Source organism: Octopus sinensis, linkage group LG11, assembly GCF_006345805.1.
Source record: "Octopus sinensis linkage group LG11, ASM634580v1, whole genome shotgun sequence".
Lineage (NCBI taxonomy): Eukaryota > Metazoa > Mollusca > Cephalopoda > Octopoda > Octopodidae > Octopus > Octopus sinensis.
In genome coordinates, this window is record NC_043007.1 from 4,924,649 (window position 1) to 4,937,958 (window position 13,310).

Genomic DNA, 13,310 nt, shown 5'->3' on the forward strand with positions numbered 1-13,310 from the left:
GAGTCTGAAAGCTTACTTGGAAACACGAGGCAAGCTATATAAGGTTACTCAACAATTGTGTTTTCACAGTATGGTACTAATAGGAGCCCAAATTTATATTGCACGACTGGCTTCTGTGCCGGTGGCACGTAAAAATCACCAACCGATCGTGGCCGCTGCCAGCCTCCCCCTGGCACATAAAAAGCACCCACTTACACTCATGGAGTGGTTGGTGTTAGGAAGGGCATCCAGCTGTAGAAACACTGCCAGATCAGACTGGAGCCTGGTGCAGCCCCCTGGCTTCCCAGACCCCAGTCGAACCGTCCAACCCATGCTAGCACAAAAAAACGGATGTTAAACGATGATGATGATGATGTGTGTGTGTATGTGTAAAGTAAATGCAAATAGTGACAGCTGTTTTGATAGTTTTAATTAATACAGTTATAAAAGATTACATCATAATATACAATACACCATAATTAGATAAAATTTTTAACATGGACTCGGGCATAACTGACATTTGCTGGGCTAGTGATGCATTTCAAAAAGTACATTTGAATACCAAGGAGAACTAGGCGTGGCTTAAAACATGCAAGAAACAAAAGCATCATATAAATATACAATCCAAATTCACTTATCTAAATTAGTTTATGGTTTTACAATGAGACTGAAACTATAAGAAATCAATAGATATCAGCAGTTGTAATTAAAAATTAATTAAGACCTTAACGGATTTATTCTCTGTCAAAGAGGACATGTCAAGGAATTCACCAACCTACACCATCAAACATAGAACAATCACCAACCTACATCCATTCTTATCCATACACATATACAAATATGCATACACACACACACACACACACAGACAGACAGACTGACTTTCTTTCTTACTTACTTATTTATATATCACAGTAATATAAGAATATAAACTGCTGCACCTTTTAATTATATATTTAAAAAAAAAGGAAAACTACATAAAAATACAAAATACATCATAAAGAAAGAAAGCATTTTGGGTTACGTAACCACACACTGGTAAGAAATGGTTAGGTTCGGTTAGAGTACTCACATGTCAACCCGAATTATAATAAGATGGACCATTCTCATCAATATGAATGGTTATTTGTTTTTAATTGATATAATCTATTTAATATTATCTCCATTCTAATTATAAATCACTTGATAAAGTTGCCTCATTAATTTTCCTGTTTCACTTTTTAGATTTTCAAAATCACATATTGCTACAATGGTAGGAGATTTCTGATATTTCCCAGATGCATAATGTTTCAAAACTCCGGTGAAAATATATTGATGTTCATGGTTAATTATATTAATATTTAGCATTTCTGCCAATACACCAATCCAAACATCAGTCGGCATGTAATAAGCATTCTGCAAAGCTGCCAGATAGAGTTTATTAATTACATTAATAGGTGCTATATAACCAAAGCCATGGCAATACGGAGGATAGAAATCTCCTCTATACAATATTTCCTCATCTAAGTAAGTAAACTGTTTTATATGTTTGTGTAAAGCCGGTGAGTCCCCGATACGATAACAAAGAGCAAAATGATCATCATATTTGCCTTTAGATAAATCATGGCCAAGCCATGACACAATCCGGTTCAGATCGATGAAAGCTTCATCATTCATTACTGCAACATACTCAGCATTAGCACAGAATTCCACACTATATTTCCATGCCATGATTGCTTTTATAGAAACATTAACATAAGATTCCTTGAAATCTTCCAGGAGGATATCATGATACATTTCACTCTCCTTTTGAATAAGGGATTCAATTGTAGAATTATTTGGTTTACCGAAAAGAAAAAGGTGTTTAATGGGGACACCTTTTGCACAAGAATCTTCTGGAATATTTGAGAAAATATTCCTTAATACTTCTCGACGGTCAAAATGGTCATATATAGTACGAACAGCATAAAGAAGAAATACTTTTTCATGTTGAGAGCAGAGAGTAGGTTCATTAATAACTTTTTTAAAACTATGTTGATATGGTACATGGTGATGATAATACCATGGATCCACCTTCGATCCACTTGGTTGTGGTCGAAAAACAATTTTCATATTTTCTAATGCCTTTGCTCTTTTATCAAAATAAGTCTGTTTTCCAAATGAAAATATACCTGCAAGAGAAAATAAATGGCATTATCAATTAATGGAAGGCAAAGTTGTAAATAATAATTTTCCGTTTCGTTAAATTTCTATATTTTACTGAATGTATTCTAAGATGAAACTCTATAATTTTATTTTGACTTTTATATTACACTATTTGCAGCGTGGAAGGTGTTTATAAGCCATTTAAGAATCACACAAAAACCGTTAGATTCACATCAACATTTGAATTTAATTTGTCAAAATATTTTCGTCGCTTGTTTTCATTCCAGCACACGATCTCAGATCAAGTCACTCGCTATGCAAGTACATCTCCGTAATTATACTATTTGTTTTTATGATAATAATGCATCACAAGAGGTTTTGAGAGAATCTCTTAAAAATAACTTTGATAGTGAGTTGTTACTAACAGATACAGATGGATAGCTATAGAAACTATATTGCATGTAAAAACTCTTTTACAGGCCTCAATTTTTGGAGTAGAGTACATTGGATGCTGTACTCTGAAGGGCACAGCATTCATTAGTTTTAGTCACTGATATCAACCAAAAACAGCTACTTCATTTTAAATGGCAAATAGTTTATTGTCTGTTCCAGAATAATCATTGCTTAAGATGTGAGAGATAGAATTGCATCTCCTTAGAGAAATGGTCTAGAAATTTTCTCTTCTGAGAGATTTCCAACAGATTTGGGCTTCAGAATTATAAAAGAATGGGTCTCTGCTAGGAAAACATTTTCGTTTGACAATTATGTTATGTAGAGTTAGGAGACTGATCCAGATACTGTGACACTAACCTCTCTACTAAAGACAACCAGAACAAAATGCTTGTGCTAAATATGGCAGAACATTAACTGTACCATATACAAAGAAAAAAGAAGAGAAAAATTGTGATAAATTTTATGAGATGTTTATGACAAATGACAAACATATTAAAGTCTTACTAGGCATAAAACTGTTGCTGGCAGAATTATTTTGAAGATACCATGCTTCTAAGTTGCATTCCTTTGATGGAGCTTTGAAAGTTTCAGTTTCTATGTAGAAGAAACCTGTTGATGAGAGATGGCATTAACATATAAGCAGTAATGTAATATTGGGAAACAGGAATTTTTTTAAAGTGAAAAGAAGAGAAAAAAGCAGTAAGAGGAAGAAGAGGAAAGTATAAAGAGAAATTGGGGAACAATTTAGCATTTCATTAGAGACAAATTTGAAAGGAAACTGTATTTTCTCATCAACAAATGAACAGAGATGTAGCGAAAGAGAGAAAGAAAGGATACTAAATGAGTTATGTAAAAGTAAAACAGTTTCTCAGTCAAGTAAGGAAAAAAACTGCTGAAGATGGAATGCCAGAATGGCATTTTCTATTTTTGAATGAAACTGAAGACTGGAAAACAAAAACAAACCAAAGTCTTTTGAGATTTAAGCAAATTGAAAACTTTGTCAACCACACTGTACAAGGTGAGAAGGTGACAAGAAAGCTTAGAGACAGCTTAGGGACTGCTGTGTTGCCAGTTGAATTGCTTAGATTTTACCCATTGAGTGAAGACAACTGGTTGTATCATGAAAGCATTCCATGTGTTGGGCTTTCTAGCTGATCTGTGGTTTGGCATGGATCTTCATGGATGAGCATGTTCAATCAATTCTCATTGAACTGAACTCTAGAAATATGCCGACTTCTCCAGACTAAATCGGTAACTGGTTTATATCTCCAACAATTAATAAGAGAAACACCTTTTACTCGCCATTGTAGCGCTGTCCTCAACAGATTTTGAAATATACATCTACACCACATGGAATCTCACCGGCAGAATTATGGCCGAAACTAGCAGAACCACAGAGGAAACTAACAATGTCACCACCGATGAAAACAGAACTACTTTCACCAGTAAGTTATCAAAGAAGACGTACGTACTCTTCTTATTTTACTTGGACTAAAGAACTAAAGCAAGATTTACTTTGGTGCCATGAAAAAGCCTGAGATGACCTTTCCATCGGATACATGAAGCAGGTAAAACAATACTGGGACTAAGCCCCATCCCAACTTAAATACCTATGGTGAACCCTGGCGGTCAAGCAGGAAAGCAAAACGAAAAAGGGATTTAACGAGAGTAATCTCCCTCGACCTTCTTGAACATTGTAGAAGTTTCCAATTAACTTCTGGATGATGTGGAGGTCGGGGACTTCTGGTTCATCCCTTATATAAAGCAAAGCATTTCTAACTTCGTGTCCCTCTTGTCCGTTGATTCTTCGACATGCATTTAGTCAGGCCACTTGCACACGCGTATGTTCACCTTATTTTACTTGGAGCCATGTGGTTGCAAAAAGAATAAGTTCCTGTGATGTTACAAGCTTTTTCTTCAATTAACCTTATATGTTAACGCATTACAAACGTCTCGTAAATTCTTAATTTCTTGTCGTTACGTTCAAGATGATGACCCCTCTTTCTCGTGTGCTTATTAAATTATAGAATGCCACTTAATCGACGTCACCATATACCTTCATGGCGAAACAGCTCTGACAACAAGCATCCTTTGTAAAGAAAAAAAAAAGAAGTCAAATTGTTCTAGATCCTTACAAAACACTGAAAATGTGTCAGAATCTGCCATCGCTATATTCAAGTGGGTCTTCGAATTTAGCTGACTCAGTAGCGAAGATGTGGAATACATCCAACTCAAAAACATTTTAAAATTACAATTCGCAAAAACATGTAAACGAACTTTGTGTGAATATATCTTCTCTTGTACTTTCGGGGTACAAGAAAGCAATCACTAGCCGTTGCTTTCATAATCCAGAATTCTACCAGTCAGAAACAACAAGACGCAGACGTAAAAGATATATATACTACTTTATTCTCTAATGTGGTAACAGTAACAATAAGTGGTTATCTGATGTCCTTTTGATTCTGGGCGCGCAAGGCTGAAAGTTAATCGATTGTAATATTTACAATGTTCAGCCGCTAAAAAACAGAACGGGTTAAAGATGGCGTCCGGAGGAAGAAGATGATGTTGGTCTGCAACAATTTGGTTAAAGGCCTGTTGGTAAGGTGCTGCTAGAATCAAGTCCGGACGGAGAGAAAATATGCGTGACCGTCGCCTTCAGTCGCTGCTGTCTCAAGTCCCCGCTGACTGCTGCTAGTGGTCAAACGTTCTACGACCCCTTTGCCTCGCTAACTGCTACGTAGGCAATAGGGTTCTTCTTCCGGTGCTTCGCGCATGCGCGAGAGGGCCCTTCCTTTCTGTGCCTTGGTGAAGGCACCAACACTCGCACGCGCGAAATAGAAAATGGACGGTGCGCGCGCGCGCACCGTTATAGGATCACTACAAACATTTGCTACTTTCTCGAAGCTTTCGTTCAGCAACAGACTATTCCCAACACTAGTGAGAAGATATCCGACCGATCTAATGTTTAAGGTTATCGACGATGTTGCCGGAGAGCACATGGAATCATGGGATGTTAATTACTGGAATATAAATACTCTTGTATACACAGCCGCTATTACTCTTAAAGAACACCTAGCAGAAATCTACATTGACCAAAGTAGTTAAATTAGTAAACGGAAACAACGTAGATGGAAACCAAAACTTGAAGAAAACACCAACAACGAGCGCCGGATTATTGGATGGTTAACTACAACAATAAAATGTAAGGAGGAAAATGAGTTCACACCTCACCAACTCTACCTTACACAAAAATTAATTAAGCTTTATGGCAACTCTTCACACCGAGCTCTCGAGGGAAAGCTAATCACTTTAAAACACAAACTCAGGACGATGAGCGAGAAACTCTGCTATCGCCAGCGAATTTTTGAGCGAGCCCATATCAATCGTATGTTTGCTTCCAACCCACAAGCATTATACAGAGAGATGAGGAAGTTAAAATATTACCGTTAAGAAAGCTCCCTCCCAAGAAGATCTACAATCATTCTGGTCAAAAATTTGGAACGAAAAGAGGGATTTGAACCTGAATGCAACATGGTTAAATACAACTGAGAGAGAATACTGTACCAACACTAACAATGACGCAGAAACCTTCGCTATAGCAGTAGACAGAATGGGAAGGCACCTGGAAAGGACCTAATAGTTGGATATTGGTAGAGAGACACCTAAAAAGGCAACAACGGCACCAACAGTGGAGGCGCAATGACCCAGTGGTTAGGGCAGCGGACTCGCGGTCGGAGGATCGCAGTTTCGATTCCCAGACCGTGTGTGTTTATTGAGCGAAAACACCTAAAAACTCCATGAGGCTCCGGCAGGTGGGTGGGGGCGACCCCTGTTGTACTCTTTCGCTCCAACTTTCTCTCACTCTTTCTTCCTGTTTCTTGTCCCCGAATTCCTACGCAACCGCTGAGCCTGGATGCGCATTGATCCATCCGTCGATGCTCTCGGTGTCGGGGGTTCACCTGCTTTCTCTTCTGTGGGTCTTACGAATAGTAAAGGGCCACGTTTCGGACTTCTCCCATCTTGCGAGCTCTGGGACGAAGACCGTTCACTCACCAGCATCAGCACCAACACTAGCTCTGCCAACGATGATATTTCCTGCACCAGCATCAACGACATTGACACCAACATCAACAGTAGCAGCATTGTCAGCGACAATGTTCGATGACACATCGAATATTCCGGGAACACCTTTAAGCAAAGGCCTCTCCAACTCAAGTTCCTCGTTCAGGACCCTGGAGAGACGACATGTCACACCTTTGGCCAGCTACATGTTGCGCCTGAAGGAGAAAGGGACTCCACACGTAACCTCATAGAAGATCCTAGAAAAACTGGGCCCCTACAGCTGTGCATAGCCGAACCGGCGAGGATATTAAAGAAGTCCCTTGACTCAGTGAACACTGCTTACACTTCGAGATTCCAACTGAAGTCCTGGGACCCGCAGGCTAAACAGGTGGGCTCTCCTTTGTCAGTGTGTTCAACAACTAGCCATGAGGTCTTTTGTTCCACCACTTTGAAGATAGGTCAGAGGCCCCCGGCCATTAGGGTCTGACGAAACGCTGTAAGCGCTTTACGGACGCGAAACCTGGGGTAACCCCATAGACCGACCATAGCTATCTTTAGCTACACACACACACACACACACACACACACACACAAAACAAAACAACTTACGAAAAAATAACCAGCAATTGAAAATGGTCAATCCAATTAATATTGCTTGTTTCATTCCTGCAAAACAATAAAATGAAGAAAGTAAGTTTAAAAAATCGAAAACGATTTCAGAGATTGAACTGTTATTTTGTCATCATCGCACTTTATAATTATTATATGAAGAGCAGAAAAGTTAAAACTAATTGATTTTTTCCTTTGCAATAGTAGAGATACATCGTTTCAATGTGGAATCTCCTGTTACAAGACGGCAGATTTGTATGCATGTACGCATGAAACATATTCATATATGCATACATATATACATGCATACATGCATTATCCAAGGAGAACCAATTTAAAAGAGTTTTTGCCTGTAGACCGCCATGACGTGAAACTCAAGTTGCAAGATAATGGTGATGGTGACTTTGAAGTTCAGGCCTTCTAGCCTTCATCAAGCTATGATTTGTGTTCATCTTCGGCTCATATACTCTCTATTTTGTTTTTTCCAGGGTAAGTGGAGCTATGGTTGAATGATAATTAGTTTTTCGTTTTAGTTCTGATGGAAAGATATTATAGAAGGATTTTGTTGTTTAAAGTTGGAGTTGTATTACTGTTCAGAGCTTAGTTATGCGTGGAAGACTTTGTAATCAGGTATGTGATCATATATGCACCAAATCACACGTGTGCGTATTCTTACATCTTCGTGGATACTTGTATGAGCGAGTGTACATGCGAGGGCGCTTATACATCCACATCTATATCTGTTAATGGTTATGTTTAATACTTTTCTCGCTGTATTGCGTGTTCGTTTCTTTTTTTTTTTTTTGCATATTATATTATATTATTGATTTTCTATATAAATGGAGCTATATCCTTTCATTTGCTGCTTTTCTTTTCACGAAATGAGAAGATACATTGTAGAACTGTTATTTTAACTAGTTATATCTATTTGTCACCCGAGGAGACACATATGCACTGTTGGATGCTCCTGAACCAGTTAAGTATCCACCCGTAAGGGATCGATAATAGATGAGTCGAAACAATTGTAGTAATTAATAAAAATTCTCGTATCTTCCATCTTCCGTCTTTCATTCGCCAAATACAGTAATCCTTCGCCAATCACAGTTTATTATCAAAACTTACTTCGATTCCTCCGCGGCGTTCTTTTGCATTTATAATAAAATACTCGATGTATGTTTTGTTTCTTCACCGGATTCGCTGCACGACTTTCTCACAACACTGGGTTTTAAAACGCCTAAAAGTTATAGACAAGCAAGACAACTCGCCTCGGATCGAATTCAGGAATGATGAATACCGATATTTCGCCATTTTTGTGGAATATCAACATCTTCTAAAGAACCCCATGTACGGATAGCAACAGTATAATGTGTTGGATGAACCCACAAGTAAGATTAGGAATATAGTCTATAGTAGATATACTGTATTATGTATGTATGTATGTATGTATGTATGTATGTATGTATTATGTATGTATTATGTATGTATGTATGTGTGTATGTATGTATGTGTGTCAGGTCACTTTCGAGTGCTACTGGTAACTTGTAACCCAGTACAACCTGTTGCATGGTCGGGCTGTCAGCGACTAAACCAGCAACCCCACCAAGCTTGCTTGGTGAGGAGGGTGTTTATTGGACACCCTGCGGGATGAAAAACAAAACCCGTGAAAGGGCGGAGGAACTCTTGAGAGTCAACGGCCATCCAATAAATGTCTTAAGACTGTATCATGCGCGGGGACATAGAAATAATCGGACTGAATACCCGATCGCGCGGTTAAACCATTGAGAGTGAAGGACTCCTAGCCTTTGTTAGGACATCCTTATAGGAGAAGGTAAGTCAGGTAACTGGGATAACTCCGACATAAAGGCTGCGGCTCAGTGGTTACCGATGATGTTGGCTTGTTCTTCTTTTCGGATTATGGCTGCTGTTGCTTAGTGAGTGGAACTGACTCAGTGCATAGCCTTTCCTCACTTTAAAAAAAATCTTCTTGCACAGGCATTACACGATAACAATATTGATTAAGCTTCGTGCAACGGCCATACTCGATAGCGAGGGGGAAGCCACCATGTATCTGTGTATGCATGTATGAATGTGTGTGTACTTAATTTGTTTGTTCTCCCGTCTGTTTAAAAATCCGTGTTGGTTTGTTTACAACCCCGTAAGATAGTGAATCGGCAGAAGTGGTCAATAGAATAAGTACCGGAATTAAAACATAAGTACTCGGTTCTATTTGTTATACTATGTACTTTTAAATGGAGCACCCCTTGACCGCAGTTCTATAAGCTGTTCGTAAACCGATCTATATAACCTAAATGCCATAGGATATAGAATTAAACAATAACCAGCAATTAAAACCAACACAATTACCCTACATCATAAACAGGGGATTGTAAGCAAACAATAAGGTCAAATAAATTCTTGAATAAATATAGGGCACGTTTACTGAATCGTGCAATTCAGTAAAGAAAAGCAAGTATTTCTTCTTTGATAGTATCTTTTGTTCTGCTCAAGTTCTCCCTACACATTGTCACAGGCACACCAATGCACACGCGCGCACTCACACACACACACGTACGCATTTGAGAGATAACACTGAGAAAATGAGATATTAGTTAATAAAATCGAGTGGTTGTATTAGACATTCCGAAACACTTAGGGACTGCATTCCTATCGTTCCAGCCCCGCAGTTCCCCCATGTCCTGTTAAACCTATTTCTTTACTACCCACAAGGGGCTAAACACAGAGGGGACAAACAAGGACAGACAAACGGATTAAGTCGATTATATCGATCCCAGTGCGTAACTCGTACTTATTTAATCGATCCCCGAAAGGATGAAAAGCAAAGTCGATCTCAGCGGAATTTGAACTCAGAGCGTAACGGTAGATGAAATACGGCTACGCATTTCGCCCGGCGTGCTAACCACTCTGCCAGCTCGGCGCCTTGTTAAACCGCCGAACTCATAAAAGCATGGAGAATGGACGTGAAATGACGATGATGATGATGATGACCAAAATCTAAGTAAAAGTGTTTGGCCTAGAAAAATATATGCTCTTTTAAGACATTCGAACTGCTAGAAACAGCAAGTTTTTTTCTTCCTCAAGTTTTTTCTTCCTCAAGTTTTTTCTTCCTACGTTACCTATTGGAGGATACATTCATCATCATCATCAGCGTCATCATCGTCACCACCACCACCATCATCATCATCATCATCATCATAATCATCATCATCCTCATTTCACGCCCGTTCTCCGTGCTATTATGGGTTAGGCTGTTTCACAGGACACGGGGAACGACAGGGTTGCGCCGATAGGAATGCACTCTCTGTTTTACAAATAATAATAATAATAATAATACGATGCTCACTTTTCCACATAGTCCAAGGTGGCTCTTTGAAAGAAATTTCGACTGCTAGAATTTTTCACACTTTCTACACTGATGATGTATCGTACGATGTTGACGAAAATCACAATCTCGTTCTCTGTAAATGAATAATTAAAAAAGGGACCATGTTATACAATTTTAAGCCAACCGGAAAATTTCCATTGCCGACATGCCGCAAGTGGCAATTGTGTTTTCATTTGAACACTTGTTACTGCAATTGTTCAAGTGTCGACGATAAGAAAAGGAAAGAAAAAAGAAACAAAAAGAAGCAAAACTTCAATTGTTTCAGCTCCGAACAAACGCTGAGAGACGAGTCTGCTGCAGAAAGATGAATGCCACGGCACCATTTATTTCATCAGTTAAGGCAGGCCCATGTGTTTTTTGCCTGCTGAGTGTAGGACTTGTAGGGGAAACGACCGTACGTAACGCCGCACGGTCGCTCTAACAACAGAAGAAGAAGAAGCCATTGTACATGGTATAAAAGAATAAGTGCCGAAAAGAATAATGAGGACGACAACCGTTCTACTGTTTGAGAGAAGAAGACTTTATTTACAGATGTGTACAATAAGATAAATAATGGGTGCATCAGCATGGCCGCAGCTCTGAGCTGAAACTAGAGAAGAAAAAAAAAAAAAAAAAAAAAATATATATATATATATATATATATATATATATATATATATATATATATATATATATATATATAGTATATATATATATATATTTTCTGATTTCAGCTCAGAGTTGCGGCCATGCTAATGCACCGCCGTTTTGTGCTACACTGTTATTGCGAAGAACCTCGTCTAATATGTGGCACTTGGTGAAGAATGGAGTTTGATATAGCTACTCTCATTTGCACCTCTTGCCGTGAGGTAGGTTCATCTGGGACTCTTGACAGGAAGATGTCCAGCTTTGATTTAAAAACCGCTACATCTACTTTGTGCAGGTTCCTCAGACTCTTTGGGAGAATGTTAAAAAGCTGTGGGCCCTTGAAACCCAGGCTGTTGCAGAAGCTGGTCCTGAAGCGTGATGGCATTGCTGGGATCTTTGGCACTATACAGTGTCGTCCCGTTCTGGCATTGGTGTAGTTTCAATGCCAAAATTTGGCACAATTCCTTCCAGGATCTTCCAGACATAGATTTCTGCATACCTCTCCCGTCTTCTCTTCAGGGAGTAGAGTCTTAGCTGTTTCAACCTTTCCCAGTAGCTGAGCTGTTGCAAAGAGACGATCTTCTTTGTGAATCTTCTCTGGATTGCTTCAAGGTCCGCTGTTAATTTTACACTGGTGGGTGACCATAGCTGTGACCAGTAATCCAGGTGGCTGAGGACGAATGTCCTCCAGAGGACCATCATGGTTTCCTTATCTCTGGTTCTGAATGTTCTTAGGATTCACCCAGCCAGTCGTCTGCACTTTGTCGCCATCCTGGCAATGTGCACTTGGAAAGAGGTATCATCACTCATGTCGATACCCAGGTTCCTCACAGACTTAGGGTCTAGGATTGAAATTCCCTGTGGACCGGTGTATCCTATAAGTTTAATATTCAGTTTTGGATGCTGGTAGCGCAGGGCCTGGAATTTTTCAGCATTAAACTGCATATTATTATCCTCAACCCATCTGTGGATTGAGTCCAAATCCAGCTGCAGGTGTGCAACATCGCTGGGGTTCTGTATTTTCTGCGAGACTTTCGTATCGTCTGCATAGCTGGCCAGAGTGGCTATCCGGGCATTTGAGGGCATATCTGAGAGGGCCACTATAAAAAGCAGTGGTCCCAAGACAGTGCCCTGTGGAACACCGCTCACTATTTGTGTGTTCATAGAGGTGGCTCCATTAACCACTACTGCCTGACTCCTATCTTTCAGGAAGTCATGTAACCACACTCCAAATTTTCCAGCTATGCCGATGTCACGCAGTTTGTAGCATATCATACCATGATCCACCTTGTCAAAAGCTTTTGCAAAATCAAGGTAGATTACGTCCACATTTGATTTGTTGAGTAACTGCCTCAACACCCAGTCATAATGTTGTAAGAGCTGGGTCAGGCAGCTCCTACTGGTCGAAAACCATGCTGGGTATCACTCAGCAAGTTATTTTCCTCAAGGAATGCGATTAGTTCTTTCTGACTATCCGTTCCATGACTTTGCTGATGTGTGAAGTCAGAGAGATAGGCCTATAGTTTTTGGCATCTGCTGTACTTCCCCCTTTATGTATTAGGCATATTATTCCTTCCTTCAGCTTGCTTGGCAGTTTGCCATTCGCAAGAAAGCTCTGGAAGAGAATCTTGAGGGGTTTTGCCAGGGCATAACCTTCACTGCCACTGACATCGTAGCAGCAATAAATGAGGTCAAATACTACCCTGATAGATTCCCCGCTAGTCTCCTGAAGGAATGTAGACACCAACTTGCAGTCCCTCTGACCAACCTCTGGAGAAATTCGTTAATGAAAATTTAGCACGAAAAATTTGCAGGGTTCTAAATAAATGTTAAAATGTAATAGATACAAAAAAACCTACGTTATCACCAGAACACGAACGTTCGTTGGTGTGTTCTGTTTGTATTTGTCCCATCCGCGCGTTGACAGGCAGATAATAGAATGCGATGGCGAGATTCATAATATTTGTTCTCAATATTGTGTGTTGGTTGTGGCGATGATAATTCTCTCTATGAATGCAGACAGCGAGATATAGAAGGCCGTTTGAGGAAGTGA

At 39.5% G+C, this 13,310-nt stretch overlaps 1 protein-coding gene across 1 annotated transcript in view; it reads right to left on the reverse strand.

Annotated features, from left to right (window-relative positions):
• Nucleotides 1–392: 392 nt before the first annotated feature.
• LOC118765303 (beta-1,3-galactosyltransferase 1-like) overlaps nt 393–13,310 on the reverse strand; it is a 24,682-nt gene continuing 11,764 nt past the window's right edge. Inside the window, exons 2-5 of the mRNA XM_036507027.1 lie at nt 10,589–10,703; nt 7,228–7,284; nt 3,061–3,165; nt 393–2,129 (exon numbers count right to left, since the gene is read on the reverse strand). Coding sequence (XP_036362920.1) covers nt 1,147–2,129; nt 3,061–3,165; nt 7,228–7,284; nt 10,589–10,598 — 1,155 coding nt within the window. The 5' untranslated portion in view covers nt 10,599–10,703 and the 3' untranslated portion in view covers nt 393–1,146. The remainder of the gene's footprint in view (nt 2,130–3,060; nt 3,166–7,227; nt 7,285–10,588; nt 10,704–13,310) is intronic.